At 47.9% G+C, this 24,732-nt stretch overlaps 1 protein-coding gene and 1 long non-coding RNA gene across 14 annotated transcripts in view; one reads left to right on the top strand and one right to left on the bottom strand.

Moving 5' to 3' along the window:
- Positions 1 to 24,732, top strand: part of TSPOAP1 (TSPO associated protein 1) — a 63,887-nt gene that overhangs the window by 8,982 nt on the left and 30,173 nt on the right. For 10 of the 13 annotated variants that reach the window (XR_006931783.1, XR_005840895.2, XM_040650124.2 and 7 more), the window contains exons 2-13: positions 3,263 to 3,370; positions 5,165 to 5,293; positions 7,121 to 7,297; positions 10,514 to 10,774; positions 15,090 to 15,197; positions 16,063 to 16,146; positions 17,784 to 17,873; positions 19,089 to 19,211; positions 19,615 to 19,719; positions 20,075 to 20,125; positions 21,755 to 21,775; positions 24,281 to 24,464. Coding sequence is in view for 11 of the 13 variants with exons in the window: in XM_040650124.2 (XP_040506058.1) it covers positions 3,263 to 3,370; positions 5,165 to 5,293; positions 7,121 to 7,297; positions 10,514 to 10,774; positions 15,090 to 15,197; positions 16,063 to 16,146; positions 17,784 to 17,873; positions 19,089 to 19,211; positions 19,615 to 19,719; positions 20,075 to 20,125; positions 21,755 to 21,775; positions 24,281 to 24,464 (1,441 nt within the window). In the remaining 2 variants the exon portion in view is untranslated. Of the gene's footprint in view, positions 1 to 3,262; positions 3,371 to 5,164; positions 5,294 to 7,120; positions 7,298 to 10,471; positions 11,171 to 15,089; positions 15,198 to 16,062; positions 16,147 to 17,783; positions 17,874 to 19,088; positions 19,212 to 19,614; positions 19,720 to 20,074; positions 20,126 to 21,754; positions 21,776 to 24,280; positions 24,465 to 24,732 lie in introns of those variants that run through there. The other 3 variants (XM_040650125.2, XM_040650117.2, XM_046902430.1) reach the window with 2 other exon arrangements.
- On the bottom strand, positions 616 to 11,327 carry LOC101747644. The gene is made up of 2 exons (XR_006931784.1): positions 10,468 to 11,327; positions 616 to 1,622 (listed from the first exon to the last, which is right to left on the bottom strand). It is a non-coding gene; the product is annotated as an uncharacterized LOC101747644 (long non-coding RNA).

Raw genomic sequence — 24,732 nt, 5'->3', positions numbered from 1 at the left:
TTTTTGAAGTTTTCAGGTGAAGAAGAAACAGCTTCTCTTGCTGCTGTCCTGCTGAGGCCTGTGTTTGTTCATTCTTGATGCACTGCAAAGAAACTGTATTTTTGGCTCTACCTGCCAATGCAGGTGACAGATGATCATGTTTTCCCTGTAACGAGATGCTTCAAAGCTGTGTGCCAGCTGCAAACAGGAGCTGCACTCTGCTCCACCCCACCTGCCTCCCCTCTGTTATTTCCCTGCTTTGCTTTGCCTTCAGTAAATGTTCCCTTTGGCCAAAGGTATCCCTGGGCTTTGTTTTGGTGGCCAAGGCAGTTCCAGATGCAGGGACACAAGGGCTCCCTGTGCCCTCCGGTACAGCACTGCCTCAGCTCCCACCAGCTTTACCTCCCTGACCACGGGATGCTTTGGATTTTGGCTCATGGCTCCTGCTGGCACTTCTATGCATCTTTATGAGGATAAGCCATGTGTTGGAGCCTCCAGGCCTCTTCTTTCAAAGATTTTCTCAGCTCCTTCCTGAACACATCATTTGGGGGGGCCACAATCTTTAGTGAGGCTGCATCACGGAGCGCAGGAGCAATGAGGAACAGAGGAGCAGTTAATAAATGAAAAGCCATTTCATTATGGGAAATGAATGTTTAATGAGTGTGGGATGACGTCTAGACAGGCGGTCGGTGCTGGCCATGTGGTGTGCGAGGAAGGTTCAGCCCAGGCTGCCAGCCCGGCCCCAGTCTTGTGCCAGGGGGAGGTGGCAAAGCTTCCTCAGATGCTGTGGGGCCAAAGAGAGGGTCCCCTGGCACTACACTGCTGCTGCTGCCCCTTGTGCTTCTCCTGGTGAGGCCCTGAGGCTGCAGAGGGGCCTAGGAGTTGGGATTAGCCATGCTGTGGGCTAGCCTGGCCTGGAGCAGGACCCAGGAGCTCAGTGCAGGCCCAGGGGAGCTGGCAGCACCCCAAAGCTCAGCGCAGCCTGGCCTTCGCTGCGTGGCGGGCTCTGGAGCTGCCTCTGGGCCTGGTGAAGACGCTGTTTTGTAGCTACAGAAAAGAGGTTTTGAAGACTGAAATGGGGCCATAAGGGGTAGGTTCCCAGCAGAGTCCCTGCCACTCTGGAAGTACTGATTGTCCCCACAGATGCACTGTGCTGGCATGCCATAAGCCTGGCTGCTAAAGGGGACAGGCCACGGCACCCTGGCTGCTCCACAGCCACCCAGCTCCTGCCCCACGCTGAGCGTGCCTGGCCTTGCTGGGCGCCAGAAAGCAAAGATGAAAAGCTTGAGTCTTCTTGGCAGCGGCAAAGAGGTGGAAATAATGCATTCTGACTTTATGCCAAGGGCTGCCTTCCTGGCTTTAGGGATGGCAGCACTGAACCAGCCCACAGCTCTGCTGTGCTTGCCTGGAACAGGACCCCACCGTGGCCCCATCCTGCTCCGTGCCCCTGTTGGCACCCACAGCGTCCCCTGCCTGGGTGCTAGGAAGGGCTCTGCTGTTCCTGGTGATGGAAGTTTTCTCTGGGACACATGCTGTGCCTGTAAAGCAGCAGGGATGGGACCAGTGGTGCTGCAGGACCTGGGACCAGAGCAATGGGCTGTGCAGCCTGAGCAGCGCTTGGCTCTGTGACTTCTTGGCTGTGCCTAAGGGTGGAAAAGAAAAGAGGGAAATAAATACGTGTTTGCTTTCCCACAAATGGAAATCTCTTCCCATGGGGCATTTCGCTCCACCTTTCTTAACCCTGGGATTTCTGCAGGGCGGACACCTACAAAGAGCTCCACCAAAGGCCTGGGGACTCATGACACCTAACTTCCCCTCCTGCAGTGTCAGAGGGCTTGGTGGGATGTGGGGGCATTGGGTGATGCCAGCTGGAAGGGATGGGTTAACTTTGGAAGTGGCTTGGGGGTTTGATCTTTTTTTTGTTTGTTTTCAGTTTTTTTCCCTATTTATCCTCCTTGCTTTGCCAAGGCATTTCCATACAGGGATGAGATGCTGCCTGTGGTGCTGAGCTGTGCCAGGGGACTCGGTGGGGTGGGCTTTGCAGTCTCCTGTGCTTTTTAACAGATTGACGTGACTGAGAGGCCAAAACCAGTTTTGTTCAAAAGTGTGGTGAGATTTAGACGGTCTCAGACTTTCTAGAGCTTAGAAGCATCCTTGTGCTGTCTGAGTTCTTGCTACTAGGAGAGCCTGGGAGGTATTTCTCGGTAGCAAAGAGCATTTCACTCGTAGACTTGGCTGATGAACTGCACACACAGAGCCATGTAACAGGAAGGATTTAGCCATCTAGTGGCACCAGCAAAGTCATCCTGGATCTTGCAAGACTGGCCTGGCTGCTGGGAAAACATCTGGCCAGGTCTGCCCGAGGTGCGCGCCTTGCTGCTGCCATATGGTGACTGTGAAGCAATAGCTTGGCCCCGAGTTTTGCTAACGCACAAAAATACTTTCTGGGACCCTGCTTCGGCAGCAAGCCTGTGGTGAGCAGCTCTGTGCAGGAAGCAGTAACCACAAGCTATATATACAGCTCCCAGCAGATCTGCTGCTGCTTTTGATGTGACAACATTAAGGTAGTGTTTTGCAAAGAAATCCGGCACGTTGCCTTCTTCCACCACTAAGGCTGACACAGTGAGCACTGGGGCAGAGCTCCTGGATGGCTCCTGGACCTGAACTGGTATAGAGAGGTGGGCAAGGAGGCCTCTTTGCCTCCAAAAACTGTGCAGTGCTGGAGGCTGCTGGTTCCTGAGCCATGAGGAGGAGCATGTGTCTGGTGTGTCATGGCATGTGCTCTTGCTGGCTCTGTTTGTGTTCTAAGCTGGTTTAGGAGGCACGATGTCAAAACGTAAGCAGCTGGGGACAATGTAAGGATCTCAGCTTTTTCCCCAGGTGGAAGTTGAGACCCTGATGGAGCTGAGAGTGACCCATCCTGCTGGCCCATGGCACTGGGAGGGGGAACCACTCACGCTGGGTGCCAGGCACAGAGCATGGGGTTGGAGTGTCCTCTGTAGCCACCTCTCTGATGTCCCACATCACTCGCGGTACACCCCTACGGGAGCAGCTGCCAACAGTCAGGCAGAGCTGGGAGTGCCCAGCCATGGCCATTGCAGTCTCTCTCCTCCTCCTGAAATCAGCCTCCAGGTCTCACCCTGCCCCTTTGCTGTCTGCACTCTGACCTCGCTGGCCTACCCACATAGCCAGGCTGGGCTCACTATGGGGTGGGCACACAGCCACAGCCCCCTTGCTCTGGGAAAGCGAAGCTCTGCCTTGCCTTTCCCATGCTGTTTTGCAGAGCGGGGCTGACTACAGCTTCCTTGTGAGCCAGAACATGAAGCTCCTGAGCGCACTGGAGGACCTGCGGCACCGCTGCTCCAGCCTCACCGAGGAGAACAGCTTGCTGGTGAGTGCCGAACATGGCCCCATCCTGCACCCTGGCCAGGCACTAGGCTGGCTCAAGGCACACTGGTGTGGATGATGCATGGGGAGGGAGTCTTAGATGGGCCAAGCTCTGAGGGAGTTGGTACATGGGGTCAGCTAAGGGAGGCAGGGTGTTTTGGGTCCCTTAGGTGCCTTTCTGCTGCACCCAGTGTTGGCTTGTGCAGGACCCCTTCCTGGTGACCTGCTCATCTCCTCCCTGACATCCTTGCCAACACTGTTTGCCTGCTGGCGACTTCAAGAGGCTTTTCCACAGCTGCCAGCTTTGGCAGAGATCAAGGCAGTGGGGAGCTGACGGCAGGGGAGGGGGAAGTCGCTCTTGTTTCCTCTTTAAGTGGAAAAGCAGAAACACTGATTCCGTCAGCCCTGTTCTGGGTTACAATGCAACAGTGCCCTCTGCTCAGTGGGAGCTTGGCACCTGATCCCAGCTGCACCCCCAGCACCCAAAGGCAGGCCAGGCTGCCACAGTGCAGGTCACCCAACTCCCACCTCCTTGGGTTCCACATCCATGGTTGGCAGCCAGAAAATAAGAAGAGGGGATTCTCCCTACTGCATCCTCACCAGAAAGCATCCTTGCCTGGGAAGCCCTTCAGTGCAGGGATGTAGCCACCCTGGGGCTAACTGCATCAGTCCAACCCTATAACCTTTCAGTTCATTAGCAACCCTGGCTCTGAACTACACTGTGCAAAAGGGAGGACCTCGCATTGTTCATTCTCCATGCATCTTTGAAAGTGTAGGGCCCTATTACCCTCCTAGGCAAAAGTGTTTTCCTTTTCCCAGTGTAAATGTCACAGCAGCTGTTTGAAAAGGATCGGAAGAAGGCAGGAAAGAATCCGAGAAGAGGACAGTTCATGCCATTTTTTTTGCCTTCAAAATACCCTTAAAAGACTAATCAACATGTATATAACCAAATTCAAAACATGTTTTAGATAATTTTCTTACACTAAGAGCATAAATTCAGCACGCCATGCACACTAGGGAGGGTGACCCACTGACAACCATGCATTTTAGCAAAGCGCTGTCATATAAGCTGTCGTCAAATCTTACTCTCAAAAATCAGCCTACGTCTTCTGACTGATGGAAAGCAAATAAGGCAGTGAAAGCAGCACGTGTACATGGTGGGATCTCACAGAGGTAGTGAAGGAAATAATTGGAAGGATCAGCTGACCTGACGTTTTTGCTGATGTGAAAAGACAGCACAACACATCTGGGTATGACCTTGAGAGAACAAGGAGCAGCTTATCGAAACGGACAGATAACAAATAAAAGGGGATTAAGAGCAAACAGAATCAATAGAAAGGAAAAGGAAATTTGGTTTGCAAACATCGCAGAGTCCTTGGCTGCTCTCTCCTGGTCCCCCCAACTCATGCTTCAGTGTCAGGGGAGCAAGGACAGAGGCAAAGCTCCCATTGTAACATGGTGCTGCAGCACAAACCCACAGCAATGCGTTGAATACTGAAGCAGCAGGGAGATGAACAGGGATAGGCTTCAGAAGGGGCCAGGAGCCAGGATAGGTGCCAAGTCCCAAATGGCAAAGGCAGAGCCTGCGAAGAGCAGAGAGAGTGGGAGGTTGCAGAGGGACCGTGGGCTGGGGTAGGACAAGGGGTTTCTTTGGGGAACCAAGATGTCACATTAACAGAATATCAGGAAAAGGAAAGGTTTCTGTGACCATGGAGGAGACAAATGGAAGTGGGTGTGTAAGCACTGTGGAGGGACGCTGAGTGAGGTCTCACCTCGACCCACTCCTTCTGTTATCCAGCGCAGGAGCTGCTTCCCCGAGACGGAGGAGAAGGTTAAGCACCTGAAGAGGAAAAACGCGGAGCTGGCGGTGATCGCCAAACGCCTGGAGGAGAGAGCCCGAAAACTCCAGGAGGCCAACCTCAAAGTCGTGAGTGCTGAGCCTCTGCCGTGCTGGGCTGGGGCCTGGGGTAGGAGGGCACCTTGCCCCCAAGACTTGTTGTTTTTTGCTTTTGTTGGGACAGAAAGGCCTCCTCTCTCCTCTTTAATTAACTTGGCAAGGCCATGCGCCAAGTTTGCTTTGTACAATAGCGACAGAGCAAAAACCACAAAACTGAACTGAGGAAAGAACCATCAGCAGCTTCTTCGGCTTGTGCTTGGGGAGCTGGTTTTGAGCAATTTCCTCCTAATTGGTTTCTTGCTGTAAATGTGCCGATCTAACGTAAGGTATTAATTTAGGTAATTAGCTCAGCTTTCCCTGGGCTAGTCATGAAAATAACTCATCTGACTTCATCAAAAAGAAACAGGAAGTATTTGAATAAGAAAAGGAGTGTGGTAAAGCAAAACAGGAAGGGGTGAGATATTTTGCTCTGCCTCATGCACACCTCACTTTTTGTGCAAGTGGCATGTTTTTTTCTTTCTCAAACCGAAGAAGAGCTTTTTGCAAACCCTGTAGTTTCTGATGTGGTGCAGGAGTAGTGGGAGATGGCGGTAGGATGTGGTGTTTTGCAGACAAACGTTTGCATGAGCTACATAAGGGTAGCTTGCAGCAGAGAAGGGGAAAAATGTTCTCCCATTGGAAGGAAATCAGCAGATAGGGGGAAATTCAAGCCTTTTAGGATAGAAGGAAGAAGCAAAAGCTTTGCTGGTAGGGGAAGGTAGGGGATTTTCCTGGCATTGCCTGCTCTCTCTGTTCCCAGGCCCCACACCGCACTGGGGATATGTCTGTCACAGGGTTTTGGTACTTGCAGCACAACAGTTGCTGCCAGATGGACTTGTCAGGTACTATGCCAAGAAAAATCATTTGCTATACAACCAACAGCAGTGCGAACCCTCCAGCAACTGCACAAATGCTGTTTCATTTTTTTTCCTGCGTTAAACACTGGGATGGCGGCTGTTTGAGCCCTGGGAATACCAAGTGGCTGGACCAGGACATGCAAGGTGCCTGCCTGTGGTGCTGGTACCCCATGGGAGAGCTGGCCTTAGGGATGGGAATTCCTTCTGAGAGCTGTCATTCTCAGGTGACTGCAGCTGGGCAGCATCAGCTGCTCTGGCCCTGGCCCTCACCTCTCCTTTTGACTATATCTTCCACCCATCCTTGCAGAAGCTCTTTCCCGCTGTCTTTCAAAGACCCCATAGAAGTTCCATTTCTCTTCCTGGCTTGGCCTCCTCCACCCTTTGCTTATCTTTCCTGCCATTCTCCCCTCCTCCTCTCCACTGTCCTCTCCCCATATTTCTCCCTTCATCCTGTCTTCCTCTCCTCTCTCCACCTGCCACTGCTCTGCCTGCAGCCTATATATGTCTATACTGTCTGTGTGTGTGTTGGCCTCATCTGCTCACCTCACCTTCTTCCCACTTCTTCTTTGATCTGCTCCTCGAAGAAGCATTTCCTCTTTCCTCTGACTCTTCCATATGCCTATTGTTGTCCTCTCTCTGTCCTTTGGGGCTAGGCTGCATTTCCTGGCTCTGGTCTCTGATGACACCTGGGGTGATAGTCGGCCAACACCATTCATAGAATTATAGAATGGCCTGGGTTGCAAAGGACCACAATGATCATCTCAATTCAACCCCCTGCTATGTGCAGGGTCGCCAACCACCAGACCAGGCTGCCCAGAGCCACATCCAGCCTGGCCTTGAATGCCTCCAGGAATGGGGCATCCACAACCTCTCTGGGCAACCTGTTCCAGTGTGTCACCACCCTCTGAGTGAAAAATACCAATGTATGTATTTCCCTCTCTTGCTGCTCTCCCCGTTGTAGGTAACTGCTCCAGTGCCTCTGAAAGGTTCCAGCCTGGAGCTATGTAAAAAAGCATTTGCCCGCCAGCGTGCCAAGGACCTGACAGAGCAAGCCAGTGCTCTCCTGGCAAAAGACAAGCAGATTGAAGCTCTGCAGCAGGAGTGTCGGGAGCTGCAGGCTAAGCTCATTGCGGGGAAGGTGAGACACTTCTGGGACTTCGTGCAGTGGCTGGGTGCAAACAGCACAATAACAATGTCGGGAACCTGGCTCCAGCAGTGTGATGGCAATTAGTCTCAAGGGCAGACTGAAAACAGAGAGCATTTGATGTGTGAGTTGGTATGGGGGAAGTTAGAGGAGCATATGGCCAACACAGGATCCAGACCACTCGGAACAGTGTGTTGGGGGACATCCCAGTTCTCCCTCTGTGAATTCATGGGTCCTGCACTGCCATTTTCATCACCAACTAAAACTGTCCCCCTGGAAAGCCCCAGAAGCCACAGATATAGAATGGCCTTTCACAGTAGTGAGCTTCAAGCAAGATGTAGAAGCAGGACTTCCTTTTAAAGCATTCCTTTAAAAAGCAAACAAGATGAGCACATTCCCAAGAATCACTCTAGACTGCACACCCTCAGCAGCAGCTTTGAGTGCTTGCAGCTGTCATAGTGGTGATATCCACATGCACAGTTGTGTTACTGGTATCAGGGGTACAAATCCTAAAATGAGGGTGGGTATTCATGTTTTCATCAACAGTGCTGATATGTGGACATGGGCTGGTGGCCCAGCACAGAACTTGCTGAAATAAATAGTGGGATAAAAGGGAAAATTCAGCTCATCCTGAGACACGTGTTTAAAACTGCTTGGACACTCTTTCAAGGCACTTCTCTGAGGTGGTTCTAAAAGGAGTCTCTGCAGGCAGCTAAACTAGGTGAAACAATTCCTGCTCAGGGTGGCTAGAGCAATCTGTTCTGGTCATATCGGATATGTCTTTTGTTCACAAGCCACACAGTTCTAATGCAGGTCAGTTAATACACTCTCATTCTCCCTTTTTCACTACTATGCAAGTGGTCAAATGCAGTGCTATGTTCTCGCACCCCGCTGAGCAGAAATAATACTTACATTTCTATCTACTCACAGGAATATTTAGGTGACAAATACTTTCTTGCTGAAAGCAGCTTTATTTCATTCCTTGAGCTCTGCGTGTGTTCACTTTAACTATGTGCTTGCAAGTAGATTCTCCGTCTTTCCCTAACATAGATCTAGTCAAGACAAGAATAATTGGGTGTTGTTCACTGTACAGAGCTGCCCCAGTGATCCCTTCTGGTGTTAAATCACAAGAGAAAGTTACCAGGTCTGAATGCGTTCTATAGTCTTACCAAGAACAAATTTCCTTTCCGTCCCCATGACTGCTGTCTGCAGATCCCCACAGAAGCGGGAACAAACCCTCTGATTTCCACAGCAGAGCATGCTGAACAAGCTGAATCTCCCAGGGATAGGAGACTGACAAACTGTAGAAGAATGTGACAAAGGCAGGAGAGCAAGATTCATTGCTGGCCAAGGAAATAAACATGGGTGCAGTCCTCAGAGCTGCCTTGCTAGGGCATGGGCAACCACCCTGCGTGGGAAGGTGAGACCATCTGTGCAACCTACCAAGGCACCAGCAATGAGGGCCATCAGTACATGAGCTGGGAATCTGCAGAGAAAAATTGTCAGAGAGGAAATTATTCTATCTGATCCTGCTTTTTTTTTTTGGTTTTTTTTTCCCATTTATCTTCCAAGCAAGCTGTTCATTAAATTTTAATTCTCAGCTAGTTAAAATTCGAAATTCCCCTAATCTGTCTGCAGCATGCAAAATGCATTATGCCAATGAGGGGGTTTATAAGCAGAGATATTATGTGCATGCTCAGTTTGTAGCCAAATCATTTTTAATCTAGTGCACTTGATTCAGCACAAATTTTTCAGTAGCTATGAAGCAGATGCACTCTGTTCATTTCCAGTGGTGGGACGACATGCGCACCAGGCTGCAAAAGCGTGGGCCTTGTTTTGCCAAGTCAGAGCTCTCAGGGTAAGATGTTTGCCTGAGATCATGCTGCAGTGACAGGTTTGCAACAAAGGCCCCGCTCCAGGTTCCACCAGGCTGCCATTTCTTGCAGTGGGGATTCTTGGAGGCTGCGGGGAATGGCAAGGCAGCTGCAGAGGACACGTATAATAGGAGCTGTGAGTGGAAGACTGAGCGTTTTTCTGCTCTCTTATTTCCCCCCGGCTTTGGAGGCTCTCTATGGAAATAGCTGCTTCTATTTTCTGGTGGGGGAAGGGAGCTTTTTAGGCAGCCCCAGCCAATTTTGTTTGAAGAACTATCACCCTGATAGCCTCAATGTGGGTCTTGCACAGAGGGCCCAGCTGCTCACTTCTTGAATCTATAATCAGTTCCCTTAATGGTGCCTCAGTTTCCCCCTTGTTGTTTGAGAGTTACTATGCTTTTCTACACAAACTGTATTTGCAAAGCACATGCTATTTTTAGGGTGAATAAGAAGTAAATGGGGAAGCAGATTAAATTTGTCCTGGATACCAATTATTCAGTGAATTCACAGGCTTAGGAGCTTTCCAGAGGAATGAGCAATGTCTCCTTCAGCAGCATATTTGTAAGGACAGGTTTTCATAACCAGCTTTTGTACGTCTGTATGGACATGCAGGTACGTGTTTTTTTCAGCTTTCTGAAATCTGAAAACCTTTGAGGAATTAACACAAACTGGTGGCGTATTCTCACTGTTTTAGTGAGACTAAAATTGCACTGGCCTCCTCTAAAAACTGCTGGCTTTGTGTTCAGAGTGGACAGGACTGACTATTTGTGCTGAGGACAGAAGCCTATCCACACAAGCCCTCCCTGGTCTGAAATAAGTAACACTTTAAAAAGCCAAACACCCGGAGTCAGAATCAAATGCGTCTCAGATATGCTTCATTCTTTCCAACATTAAAGCCCTAACCGCCAGGCAAGCACAGGGCTGCAGAGAATGCCAGCACACACAGCAAGGAGAGGAACCCAGCTGGGGCTCTTGTTTTGCTGTGGAAGAAATGAAATTGTATTATCCTGACACGCTCTCTGCTGGCAAACACTTAGAAAGCACGCACTTAGAAAAGCCCTTTTTTTTCCCCATAGCTTTACACTAGGATAACTGTAAAGCACTGCAGGCTAGTTTTCATCTGTGGGAGAAATTATGTATTGACACGAGGGATGTGAAATGCCTGCTTTGGAGGAGCTGGGGGCCCAGGAAAGAGAAGTTTTGGTGTGCTCTCTCCCCCGTGTTGTGCTGGCATCTGTTCAGCAGCACGTTTGCAGTTTGTGCATTACATCCACCCCCAACCTGCTGCACCTTTGGGAGCTGCACAGTGATGCACGTCGTGGTGCCATTCCCACAGGGTGACCCTCGCTGCCTGAACGTGGTGGAGTTCGACCGGCTGCTGCGGGAATCCCAGAAAGAAGTGCTGCGGCTGCAGAGGCAAATCGCGCTGAAGAACTTCAAGGAGTGTCTGCGCCCCTCCAAAGGCAGCTCAGGGGGCTCTTTGCCAAGCGCTGCCTCCTGCCCGGGCCCAGCGCTGAATGCCTGCAGCAAAGACTCACCCGCAGCGAAGGAGGTCTGCTCGGGAGGCCCAGCGCTAGGAGGGGCAGCACACGGGAAGGTGAGACAAGCGGGTCAGCAACCTGACAGCCTCGCTACTTCTCTACTCGATTCACTCCTGCTCGCAGGAAACTTGTCAGAGTGCATGAGTTCACGTTGGCGGGCCGGTTTTCAGACGCCGGGAGAGGGAAGCGTGGCCTCTCGCTCCGGCGTGCGGCGATGGCGGAGGAAAGCACGTCTGCCCCCGGGGGCGGCCCCGAGCCCCGCGCGGCCGCCATGCCCTCAGCCGGGTCCGCCCGTCACGGCGCTTGGCCTCCCGCAAAGGCCGCGCTGCGAAGCCGGCCCGCGCTTAGCCTGTCCCATCCCGGCCTGCCCTGCCCCTCCGCGGCCGCAGTGCTCCGGCCCGGCAATCCCCGCGGCGCCGCCTCCCCCGGCGAGCCGCACGCCGGCAGGTAAGGTAAGGCCGGGCCGCGGTAGGCCGTGGTGCCGGGAGCGGGGCTCTGCGCGCTGCCGAGCTGCCAGGGCTGCGGTGCGGTAGGGCGGCTCGGCCCCTCCGCTGGGTTCTGTGCCGCGGGGCCAGGCTGCGTGCAGGCCCGCTGCCGGCGCGGCGCTCTGTGGTGAGGCCGCGGCCCTGAGGGGGCGGGCGGGCGGCCGCGCTGTGGGGCGGGGAGCGCGGTGCCTTCCCGGCCGGGCTGGGCCTCCCGAGCGGCAGCGTGGGGCCGCGGGCAGCTAGTGGGTTCTCCTCCGTTGGTCGTTGAGTTGCGATGTCCTGGGGCAGAACGTCACGCCTGCAGCTTGCGTGCTGCTGTGAGCTCTGGTCTGTTGCCCCCGTGTTCCTCCTGCCATTTTTTCCTTCTTGGAGGATTCTCACCTCTTACATTATTCAGTGTTGGTCAGCTTTCTTTGTATCGTTTTTGTGTCACGAGAAGCGCTGCAGCACGCACGATCCCTCGGAGCAGCATAACAAAGTATTCTCTCCCTTTCCTAACAGAGCTCTCTGCCTTCTTGTCTAAGCATTGGCTGCTATTGAAGCATCATTTGTCCCATGCCACGCTGTGATCCCTCAGTGCCACGAGGACCCTTCGCCGTTTGTTTCATCACCACATCAGTATTTGGGGTGCACAGCTCTTGCTGCCTCTCTATTCTCATTTTCCCCAGATATTTACCCAAGAGAAACCCTTCCCCTCCTCCTACCTCAGCTTAGTGTCTGCAGAAGCCTTTAAAAGCACACTGTAGCAGAGTACCAGGCAGGCTGTATGTGCTGCACCTTCCTCACCCATTTTATAGATTGGAGAGTGTAGCATAGGGTTGATTCTTTTCCAAATACGGGTTTGTTTGTTTAAGTACTTGCATATTCTTTGTTGCAATTCGATTGGTTTTCCTGTGGCACAGATGTCAGATGTTGAGGTCTGTGTTTCCCCAGATCCCCACTGGAAGCCTTTTACAACATAACGTTTGCCACCTTCCAGTTGTTCTGCATTGCGCTGAAGAGGTGGCATAGTGCACATCCTCACTCAGTTGATGCTGAAATTGAGACATTCAGTTCATGCTGAAGGGTTTGTTTTGTTTTGTTTTGTTTTAAATTCAGATGAATATTGTCTAATCTTGGTAATTTGTTATTGCTTATATTTATTATGTTGGTTTCCACTGTTCTTCTGGTAGACAGTTCGATCTCTGAGACAAATCCTCAGCTGTTCTTCACAGTTTGAGATTTCTACCATGGCGAACCCTCAACCCCCCAGATGATGAGGATAGATGCATAGCCGCCTTTTATTTATCATTTTGGTCCTGCTCTGCCCTGGTCATCCTTGAACAGCCCTTTTATACCTTGATTTTCAGTTGACCCTTCAGAATCTGTCAAATTCTTCTCATGATAGAGAATATGCATTATATCCTTTCTCACAGCTGCTCTTCACTTTTCCAGAATCAGGAGAGTGTGTCCTCATTGTCCAAAGATTTCCCAGTTGAAGGTAGCAAGAAGGCTGTGTAATAACATCAGAAAGCAGGGAGTGAGGACCTGCTGTCCAACTCTGTGCTGAGATCTGTAGTGCAGGATGCCCCAGGCTCGGTGTGTGTGGGTGCAGTGGTACTTTGTTGAGGATGAAGTTAGCAAAAACCACAGGTGCCACAAGTAAAATAAATGATTTTGCTCTTCTGTCTCCTTCTGTAGCACAGTGTGTCAGGGCTTTATCCCCTGACTTTCAAGGAACTTTCTCAGGGTATAAAGAACAAGCTTCTCTAAGTGGTGTTGGAAAATCCCTTTTCTCTCTTCTCTTTCTTATCTCTCTGCTTCTTTATTTGAGGTTATGGGGTTATGCTTATCTCTGTAACAATCCTAATGTAGTGAGCATTTCTCACAGTGGTAGTGCTCTCTTATACAGCCTCCTGCTTTCCACTGCGCATTCCCACTGCTCCTCCTACAGCAGTCGTGCTGCTGTAGGTTCTGTTGAGTTGCAGGGTGTTAGGCGCTAGAGAATGGGTCTGGGTTGAAAACAGCCCAGCAAACATAGCCTTCTTCCCACCTTTTCTGTAACCCGAATCAGTTTCCTGGTCCAGCTCTGTGACATTGCACAGGGCTGTCCTGGCACAGCAAGGAAATGGGTGGTGGTTGGGAGGGAGATGCTTCAGCATTTCTGGGGGGACAGGATTGTGTTGGTGCTTCCTGCATGCCAAGGACAGAGTTTTCTGGAAAGACTGCAACATTTTTAATATACTTTATTGCTCGCTTTAAACAGTCTGGTTATTTGCCAAAGCCTGGGTACATCTGTGCCTGTTGTATGCTTGACTTAGGCGGGTACGTTCTGGACATCTCATCAGCAGTACAGCCTCACCCTGCTCTCTCCCTGGGCTCTGCCAAGATAGGTGCTCACTGTGGGCAGCTGTTCTCTGGTTATTTTTAACTGTTTTCTTGAACAGATTCCTTGCACCTGGTTCAAAGAGCATCTTCCAGTCCCTGCTGTGAATGAGGTGGCTCAGCTCCAGGGCACAGCGCTCATCGTGATATGTGCCAGCCTCATTTAGCAGTTGTCTGATATGGTGATGAGTCTGGGTTCTGCAGAAAAATAAGAGTGTATGAGCACATAGTAGGGAGGTTGTCTTTGTTCTTGGATGGAAATTAGACCTGACTGGGCAAATTTAATTTTATAATTTTTGAAAGTTGTCTGTAATTAGTAACATAATCATTTGATGTATCATTTTACTGAAAAGTGCTTACAAACAAGCAGAAATTTCTTACATATCTGTTGTGAGAGTATGGCTTGCTAAGCGTAGTGTATGTAACTGGTACAGCAGGTATCTGACCTTAGGTGGCATCTGCTAGTGTTCCTTGAGATGTGATTTCTTTAAAGCTGACTGAAATGCAAAGTTTTGACAAAACATATGAAGACATGCAAGGCCCCATGGCTTGGGTGGAGGACCTTGAGAATTCCAGCTGTTGGCTGGGGCTTAGTCTCCCTAATGGGACTCCCCTGTCTCCCTAACTCTAGGGCTGTAGGAATGCCCTGAGCTCACTGCAAGATGTCAGTTTCAGGACTTCGCTGTTTCAAGCAGAGGCTCTGTAGCAAAAAATCTGGAAACTCTGTTAGCCTGGGCTTGTCTGGAGTCTTAGGGTTTTCTGGCTTTCAACATGAAAATTGTTGTAGTTGAAATTAGGGTTTCAAGTCTAAGGTAGTTAAAAGAGACTTTGTTAAGTGTAGTTCTTGGATGCTGTCCTGATAACTGATTGTGAAGGGAGCTCAGACTTAGTAACCTAGATCCCTCACTGCAGATGTTCAGAGTGAAATGAGAAATTCTACTGCTGGTGACAGATAGCTGAAGGTTATAGGCTGAGGTGCAGTCACAAAGTCCTCCTGCCTCTTCACTGCATGACTTCACTTTGACAATCATCAGCTCCTGTCCCTAAAACCTAGTTATCAAAAATAACTTCAACGTTGAAAGAATGTTCCAGTATCATGGCCCTGTTTCGTCTGCCTACCTCAGGCCTTATCCTGCTGTCAGTAGTTTGGGCAGACTGAGCCATGTCAGCCATTGGCCAGACATCTTCCTGTAGTAGTTGTGAAGGGTTTCCCTTGTTTCTGTGTTCTCTTTGGTGTTGGAACATAAGGCACAGCACATTGGTTGTTTCTGTCCCTCTCACCAACAAACAAGGTGGAACGCCCCCTTTCTTGATACCCTCTTCTTTTCCCTGCCTTTTGGATGCTGAGATCTTTGCTGATTTTTCACTTTTGGCTGCTTAAGGGGGTAGTGTCCTTCCAGCTGTAATTATTGTTTTGGAGTTTTCTTGTAAGATGTTACTATCTTAGGTGCTATGGCCAGGAGAATGTCTTCCTTGATGCTCCTGGCTGTCCCTGAGCTCTGAGATCTCGCTTGCATTCCAGGTGGAACCAGGTGTGCTACCACTGGGCCCTGCCTTGGAAGGACATGAAAATTTCCCTCCAAAAAATGCAGTAGCAGACCAAGAGAGCAGCCAACAAATACAGCAGCTGGTGAGTTGTTGCCCTGACCATGGGTCCAGGAGGGGTCTGTGCATTTTGGCACTTTCCTTCCAGAGCAAAGCCAGTCTGGTTTTGGATGAAGGAGTTCAAGTTTTTCTTGAGTTTTCACCCATAGAATCCAGGCAAAGATTTTGGGAACTTAAGTCTTTTTAGATACAACCTGCAGAGGCTGTCTCTGCATGGAAAGTGGTGCTGGGTGCCAGCTCCAGGTTTTGTGCTGAACTGGGGGTACATAACAGACTGAAATGAGAGGAAGCCATGCCAGTAGATTCTGCAATGTGTTTGGTTCAGCATTATTTGACTAGACATGACTGACCTGAGACAGATGTTATGAGGAGTATGGCCCTCCAGCAAAATGGGACAGGTCGCAGTGAGGTTTAGGCATCTTTATCCACCTGGGGAACCAAGAGTGGTAGCAAGTAACCACAGATAAAGGCACATAAAGTGGTTGTCTGCTGTCTGTTAGATGTCATTTGGATTAGAATAAAAGCTAATTTAGCACAGCTCGTGTTTCAGTATGAATGTTTTCCACAACTCTGCCTACTTTTTCCTCACATCCTGTCCTTCATCCTATCCTAGACAAATAAGTACAGTTTTTGCAACTGAGAAATAGAGAATTGTTTCTAGAAGTTGAAAGGATTGAGAAAGAGAGGAATAGCTGTTTTACTTGAAAAATCTTTTATTTTCGCTACCTTTAAAAAAAAATCTATTTAGGTTTATATGTCATTTATATTTGTAACAAAGATTTTGTTAAGAAAACAGATAAAGCCAATTTAGCATTGGGTCAGAGGAGTTGAATTTCTTCCACATTTTGTGAACATGGTCTTAGTGGTCTGTTTTTGCTTGTTTTGTGCAGGAATTTGAACTCAAGAAAAAGCGCAAAAAATGTGAAAACCTCGAGCATGAAGTGAGGAAAAAGCATAAAAGATGCAAAGAACTCGTAAGTGTTCTCGTTGTCTAATGGTGTGAGTGTAATGGCAAAGAGCTAGGTTGTTTTGTGGTTCTCCTGGGTTCTGTTCTGTTTATTGCAGTGATGAATTCCCAGTCTTAATCTGAAATGTCACAAATTTGGAGCTTCAGCTCTAGGAGCTGGAATTGTTTATTTAGTCCTTCAGCCACCTGTGTTGGGTAAAGCTACATAAATCACTGGATAAAACTCCATAGCCTTTTCTAGTCTGGGGAGATGCTTTCTCTTTTCACGTGTACTCCAGGCAAGCACCAAAAGATTTCTGCAACTTGAGATGGTAATTGAATATACAGCCATATTCTTGTGCTTCTACTCCTTGGATGAAGTCTTACCTCTTGTTTCATTTCATGGAGGTTTTACAGGTAATATTGCAGCATCTGGATTTCTCCCTTCTGTTTCTACTTTCCTGAACAGCTCTGGTGATGTTAATGATAATCACAATGTGTAGTTCATGGGTGTCCAACCTTTTGGCTTGCCTGCAGTCTGTGAAGGCGAATTGTCTTGGGCTGCATATGAAAACACAAAGCTCGTCTGCATACTTTTTGCTGTTCACAGGACTGTGTTTAGCCAGTGTACCAAAATGCATACAATTATTTGCCATCTCATGAGTTAGCACTGCTCTGCGTTCTCCCATGCCCTGGATTAAGGCCAGGCAGGGTTAATAGCACACAGCCTGTGCATTGAGCATGCCTGCTGTAGAGTCATCAAAGGATACTGACGTTTTAGGTGGTTTTACATCTTGCTTGAATCTCGGTTTGAGTCAGTTCTACGTATCCATAGCTCATTCTCACTGTCTGGGTAACTATGGGATGCTTAAGGAGTAAGTTGGTGGTTGTTATATGTTGTTAGCAGCTTTTCAAGATTGGGAAGGGACCACGTCACCTTAAAGAGCTGGGACTGGGACTCTACCAGCAAAGGGAATTAGCTCTTGTAATACTGAGAAAATATTTGGCCATCCATGAAACAGTGGTGTGAGGGAATGTATGTATGACATGTATGTGTGTCTTTGTGGAATCTTTTATGACTATGAAATTGTCAAATTCTTCTGATGCTGTACAAAGGGGCTGCAGGTAGTCTAGACTTAACTAACTGAGGCAGCGTCTGTCTGTATGTCTGTGGTCTCCCTTCTGCTCAGAGGCAGTGTTCTGTAAGATAGAGTAACAGTTGGCTCACATTGCTTTCTCGACTCCAAGCTGCATCCTAATTTCAAACTAGAAACAGCCATTTAAAACTTGAGTTTACAGTGCACAACTCTCTTTGATTTTTCTGAATAATTTTTCTTCCTTTAATGAAATTTGTAGAGAAGGCTGTAATCTTGAACAAATAGTGAAAGTTGATGAATTGTGGGTGAAGATAGAGTTCAAGGAAATGGGTTTCTCATTCTGAGTTTTGAGGCAACATAAATGAGAAAAGGAACTTAAGAGGCCGTCTGCTACTGAAGCTGATACCTGCCTGAGCAGTGCTGTACACTGATGCCTTCCATTGCACAAGCAGCATCCTGTCAGCATCCTGAACCATCAGTCAAGAGGAGCAGTGGAGTCGTGCTGCAGAACAAGATGGGAGGGTCAGTCTGAGGACTCTGATGTAGTGACACCTACTGTTTCTGACAGGAGATCCAGCTGCAGGAGGTACAGAGTGAAAATGCACGACTGGCCGAGGAGAACTTGCAGCTGAATGAGAAGGCCGGATGGGCAGGACAGGTAAAAAGCAGTGTTTTTGTTTGTCAGGTGGGACATTACTTTCTGTAAATCTTTGCTTAGAAGAACTAAGTAGCATACTAGGTTTCCAGGTTCCCAGCTGTGATGGTCATGTACCCACCTGTGTACCTGTCCTGTCTGTCATCATCCACGTGGAAGCTACAAGAGTGCCTACTTGCCCTGTGTTTATAACAGTTTCACAAGGCTTGAGTGAGATGCTTTGCTCTTCAATTGATTTACTGTGCTAACTTGTTAATTAGTAACAAAGGATGGGCAGCAGTTGATGGGCAGAGCAGAACCCATCACTGTTTGAAAATGCTCCATCACAGTTGGCATTTTCTGTTGTCTCTCAGAGAGGCTTTGCTGATGATGGGGCAGGAGAGCCACGCAAGTGGAATTCAGAGATACCCTTGCCAGATGGGCAGCCCAAAAGTCTCAGGTCTTGGGACAAAGGCAATTTACTTGCACTGTTCTCTTTGCAGAACTGACTTCAGGTGACAGTGGCTGCTCCATGGAGGGTTTTGCTCTTAGGAGTCTGTTTTTGCTATAAACAACCTGTGAGAATGGTGGAAGAGTTAGTAGTCCAAAGGAGATCTTCTGTGGATTTCTGTTCCCAGTTTCTTCTTTGGGCAGTTCTCATGTGGTAAAGTTATAGAGCCAGTCTTCTGTCTCATTTGTCACTTCTAAGAATCATCATGATGTCACCAGGCACTGGGCTTCCAACATATTTAGTAACTGTTACTACAAAGTGCAGGTGTTTATCTTTACTTGGTAATATTGCTAGTATTCATCAAGCCATAGCACACTGTATAATCAAAATATGTTAGTGGAACTTCCAGTAGTAAGTAGAGGAGGTATATGCAGTTTCAACAGATTATCTTGTTTTTTTTCTTTGTTTAATCCCACTGTTTAGAATTAAAAAAGCTCTCAGAGTTTGTGTGGTTTGTTTGTATCTCTTCAGTAGATAGCTGCTTCATATCCCAATTACTTCACCCCTGCAACAGAGAGCTTAGTGGGAGGAGCAGCGTGTGCAGATAAATGCATGAGAATTTGTTTTGAGTGGAAACCAGAAGGAGAGGAGGTTGGTGATTTTGGTATTGCAAGCAGGAAGCAGGTCTGCAAAACAGCCTCTTGAGATATGGAAGTAAATCACCCTCCATTATTTAAACAACAAATACCTGTGGGTACTTGTGCTAATTGACAATCCTTTCTCTTCAGGTTGAATCTGAGAATGCTGACCTGAAGCTCCAGGTTGTTTTGGTTACTAAGGAACGGGATTCAGTAATTCAGAGAAATCAAGGACTTCAAACCAAGCTGGAGAATCTAGAGCAGGTGCTGAAGGTCAGTAGGGCCCAGATGGGAGGACTGTCCGGACCCTCAGTGCTGGTTTTGGATGGCACAGATTGTCTCTGTTTTGTTGGGGTTTTTTTAATCCATTCTTCTGATTTGGCGATCCTCTGGAGATTCTGCCATGCAGGATCCTGGGATGTGGCCTTCCAAAGAAAACAGAAGGGCTCAGGAAAGGCTGCTGCAGGGATTTGGGTGGGAGGGGACATAAGGTGGCCATCATTGATTTAAGGATTCTCTTTAAGTTGCTGTGGTTTATGGTAACAATTTTTTACTTTCTCCTCTGATCAATGGTGGTGTGAAATACAGGCCATGTATTGATTCCCTGACTCGTGATAGGACACAATACAATATCTCAGTAATGTTGCCCTGAAACTGTCTGTGAATCGTTCTGCAGCACATGAGAGATGTGGCTGAGCGAAGGCAGCTGCTGGAAGCTGAACACAAGGAAGCACTGCTAGTCCTGCAGGAGAAGCAAGAGGAAGTCAGACGGTTGCAGCAGGTATGCAGCATGGGAGAGATGGTACTCTACTCTGTGGATCCCTGGAAACAGATGGGGCTACTGCACTATCTATCCTTGGAGAAGTGGTGTATAGAGGAGATATTGTGTGAGTCTACTAAATGAAGTAAGCCAGGGATGAATGTCTGTGTCTGTGCCAACTCTCATACCTGAGTAAAGCGGGGGGATTTTTCTCATGAGTGGCAGTTCTGATCTCTCACTGTTATTTGTCCATAGATCAAAGGTGTCTTCAGTGTGTATAGTGTTTTAAATCTGAAATTATGTCTGTCAAGGTGGTGATAGTAGAGGTGAGTTTAGGTGGGCTGCTTTCTTATTTACTCTGTCTCTCATTTCTTAGGCACAGGCAGAGGCAAAAAGGGAACATGAGGGAGCAGTACAGCTTCTAGAGGTAAGAAAAAAGGAAATAAGATGGGTTAGTAGCTTTAGACTTTGTATTGTATGTTCTTAAAGTCAGTTTTCTTGATGCCCTGGATTTTATTGGTATTGGATTTTATTGAGTAGAATGTGATACCATATTGATTTGACACAGTGTTCATGCTGCGTACAATTATTGTCTGTACTGGCAGAGTAGTCATTCGGGTTGGAGTTTTCTGTTAAATCTCAGCCTGCCCAGTCACCAGATGGGTTATTTCATTTAGACTGTGCCCAGCAACTCTATCAGGGATGCATTAAGTAACCAACTTCAGATCCACCTGCTCCGTTTCCAGGGTCATCTGCAGTGAGGAAGAATACTTATGTCTTTGTCTTTTGATATTTATTCTCTATGTATAGGATCTGTGCTTTTTATTAGAGAAAAAAAAAAAAGAGAAATATGACCATTGCCTAATGAGTGATGACCAAGCATAATGAGTGATGAAGTTTGAGGCAGCACTTTGTCTCATTTGCTGGTCTGGGACCAACTGTGTGAGTGTGGTGACGTCTGCACTGATTTCACTTTGCCGTAGTGGCTGACAGCTTAACAATGCAGGAAAGGAGATGTAATGACTCATTTCTCCAAGAGGACTTTGGAGAAAAGCTTTGCTGTGGATTCCTGCAGCACCAAACCCTGAAAATTGATGTGGTAATTTTATGCCTAAAGAGAGCAGGGATAGGTGTGATGGCACAGGGAGAAACTTCTGTTGTGTCTGTCCACTGGGGTTTTCTGAGTACCAAAATACCTGAGACAAAGCAGAGTGCCTCATTTTGCACCTGGACAGTGAGATTTCATACAAAGGAGGCCACGGCCCTGTCTGTAGTGGTGGCACACAGTAAGAGATGACAGACTGAATTGCTTTGTCCACCACTGTGCAGTAGTTCCGTGGTTGTTAGGAGCCCAGGAGAGTTGAGCAGGATGGTAAGTGTCCCTGACTGAGGAGATTACTCTGTGGCAGTGGTTGAGTGGGCATGACCTGTATGAATTGGAGATCCCAAGAGGGCTGGGCTCCTGCCAGATGGCATTGAAATTGTTGCAAGCTGAGTGAATATTGTGTGGAAGTGACATGATATAATATTACATTTCCATGTTCATTATGGAACATCTGCTGACTGCAGAGACAGAGTCAGAGCTGATACAGGTGCTGCTCTTATGTCACTTGGTATTTAGTTAGTGGGCAGCCTTTAAGGGTGGGAGGCTTGATACTTGGCAAATGTTCTCTGAACTATTTCATCAAAGGATTGGAGCAGCCTCTTCTGTTTAAACTAGACATCTATGTATGCTGAGGAGGGAGGAGGGCAATTGTTTTGTTCAGTTTGAGTAGCTGATCTTTTTTGTTCAAAGTATACTGTGAGTTGGAGACCCTCAAAAAGTGCATAGTTGCCTCATTTTTGGAGTTGATATGTGGGATTTGGCTTTTGTTTAACAAAACGTGCTTGTGTGGGGGTGGGAATCCCAGCACAGAATAAGGCAGACCCAAACTCAGTCAGAAAGCAGTCTCATTCAAACTGAGGGTTGGGTTGCCTTTGGCAGGTTGTTGGATTTTTGCTAGTGTAACTGCTGATGTGATCTTATATCTCTTTTTGCTTTTCTCCTTGCTACCAGAGTACTTTGGATTGCATGCAGGTATTGCAATAATCCTGTGAAGCAGGACATTTTTCTCTTCTGTCCTGGCTTTGACAGTTACTTGGTATTCCTGTTTTAATTATACTCTGGAAAAGATTGCAAGAGTGTCACCTTCAAGAAATAAATGTAATTAAAGGAGCTAACACAATGAGTTACACAGAGGAGGATTTCCTGTTCAAATTCTTTGCTTTCTCAACCAGTTAGAATATGAAACTTTTACTGGGCTTTTTGGACAATTTTGTTTTGTCCGACTGTGCACTTCTTCCACGTGCTGCATACATTTGAAGGTCTTCTGGGAACTGTTTGCAGTCCAGGAATGAAACATTTCCTTCAAAACCTAAAAGCAGTGGCAACATCACTGCAAGTGAAAGTGTCACAGGGGAATTAGAGATCCTGCTGGTTTTGTAATTGGTTGGAGGATAGGAAGCAGAGGTTGAGTAATAGTGTCACAGAAGAGGCAGGAGCTAGTGAAGTAATTAAGGTGTTACAGTCCAGGAGCGGTGCTGGTTCATAACAGGTTTAGAATAAGGTCTTATATTGAAGTAGTGGGGTTTGTCTCTGATAGAAAACAGCTTTCAGCAGTCCCCTTCAGATCTGACTTCAGAGAGCTGTGGGAAGGTCTGAAGAAAAATGGGGAGACTAAATAACAGGTAACATTGACTGTGCAAAAGAAGTGGAGAGAGGTAGCAAGGGACATTTGGATGGGGAACACCTACAGGAGGAGATTTTGATAGAGCAGGAGGTGCCTAAGAGAACAGGGCTGAGCTGGGTCTAGCTCAGTGAGGAAATTCAGATTAAATTCCTGAATTGGTGGTTAAATTGTTCCTTCCAAGCTCTGCTCCCTGCTCTTGCAGCCTTTTCTGGTAATCACACTACTCAATCTCAGGTTGGTGTGTGACTTCTCTTTCTTTCCTTTTTGGGTTAGGTGTAGACACAAAAGTCTCCTCTATCTTCTGTGTCTGGGACTCGATCCTTGCTGGCTCTGTCAGCTCCCAACCTTGTCCTTAGGCTCCTCTTCCTTGTGCCCTGGCTTCCCAGCGCTTTCCTAAAACCTGCTGCTTGCCTCGCCATGCGTGACCCTGTGCAAGTAGTCTGCTAGGACATACGTGTTCTGTTGCAAAGGAATCGTGCACAATGTGACTTCAGTGAGCAGCAAGTTGACTGAGCAAGTGGAGAATGCAGATGCGACTGGAAGTTGCTCATGGCATGTACTGGTCTCCTTCAGTGCAGGAGCAGTTACTCCTTGCCAGGTTTCAGAGGCTTCACCAGGCAGGTCTTGAAGACTGAGAGCTTCTACTGCTTGATGGAAAACAAGGGATTAACTAACAAGTTTAAAAGAGATATTTTATGCTAAAATAAAACTGCAAGCATGCTTGGAAGGTGGTAGGGAGCACACAAGAAAAATTGTGCTGTACTCTGAGACCAGAAAGAAAGTCTTTTCCTGGTCAGAAGTGGTATTTTTAGAGCTGCTTGCAAACAGACTTTCTATCTCACAAAATTTAACTGAAGAAATTGGGAAATTTGCATCCAGCACTAATGCTTAATGTTTGTTTATTACTTGAAGAGCATGAGCAGCAAGGACAGGAAATCTGTCTAGGATAGCAGAGCAAGCAGGTATATGGTGGCCAGAGTGAGAAGAGGGAAAGGGGCAGGTGCATTCTCCTAGGAATGCTTGCAGCTAGGGAGCATGTGGGGCTGGGTAAGGAGAGCCAGGACTCAGCAGTGTTTTGGAATGGGGGGAGATCTTGAGAAGTTGGAAGGAAAGCACTAGAAAACAGATACAGACATTAGCTGGTAGGAATGAGTCTTTTCCTCTCTGCAGTATTTCTCCAATGTTTCCCTGCATCTCATTTTGTTGAGATGTAGCTTTCGTGTACTCAGCCTGTGTTTTCCTGCAGCAAGTCATTCCTGTAGGACTTGAAAGCAAACTGTGTGGGCTGCCTGCATGACACAGATGTTCTGCAGTGTGGGCCCTGTGCTGATGCGCTGTGCCCTTGCTTGTGCCTGGAAGGAGGCAAGGTCTGAAGGGATGAGAGGGAGTTCATCCCAGAAGGGTTTGTGGGGAGGCCAGGATAAGGTCATGAGAGCTTCCTAGGAGTGCTAGTGTGATGGAGATAAAGCACTGGGAGAGCAGTTCCTTCTGGAGGTGTGATATAAACCTGCAAAGCTGTATTGATCTTTTTCTTTCCAGGGCTTATTTGTCTTTGATTCATCTCATCCTTTCATGTGCAGGGCTAGGTTAGGATATTGAGTTCAAACTCAACATTTCACATATAATTCCTAATTGTGCTTGTAGTCAGTCTCCTAACAGATTTTCAAAGATAATGTAGGTGTAGAGCTGCCAATTCCTATTGACTGTTCCTGGGCAGGACATAAGTTTAGGTCCGTGGAGTTTGAGAGTCGCTCCATTTCTGAAGAGATGTAGCAAAGACAAATGCTGGTTGGAGACCCAGTGGTGGTTTTGATATGGCGGGTTTGTGTCTCATCTTGTGTCTCTCCTATCAGGCTCGGGTGAAAGATCTAGAAGACCAATGTCGCAGTCAAACAGAGCAGTTCAGCCTTCTGTCCCAGGAGCTCAAACAATTCCGCCTTCAAACAGGAAAAATCGACCTTCTCACCTCCACACTGGTGACTTCTGAACTTCCTCTTGCGCTGTGCAGTTCTACCCCACAGCCTCACTGGGAGAAGGGTAATTGCTGGAGGTGCCTGCGGGTGTTTTGTCAAGCATGTCGTTATTTGGATAGATGGGAAGGTGTAAAGAAAAGAGTGCAGATGTTTAATTAACTCTTGGGATCTCTCTCTCTCTCATAAATACTCATGGTTCGTTTTATAGTCACAGAGAGAACCTGGTGCTTCTCTGACTAAAGGGAGCTGAGGGTGTTCAGTCTGTGGCACTGTTAAATGGATCTCACTTACAGAGACCTGAGCTACTCTGAAGGGTGCTTGCTCATTCTAAT

The sequence above is a fragment of the Gallus gallus genome, chromosome 19 (assembly GCF_016699485.2).
Source record: "Gallus gallus isolate bGalGal1 chromosome 19, bGalGal1.mat.broiler.GRCg7b, whole genome shotgun sequence".
NCBI lineage: Eukaryota > Metazoa > Chordata > Aves > Galliformes > Phasianidae > Gallus > Gallus gallus.
The sequence above is the reverse complement of the archived record's forward strand: the minus strand, read 5'-3'. Positions and strand labels throughout refer to the sequence as shown.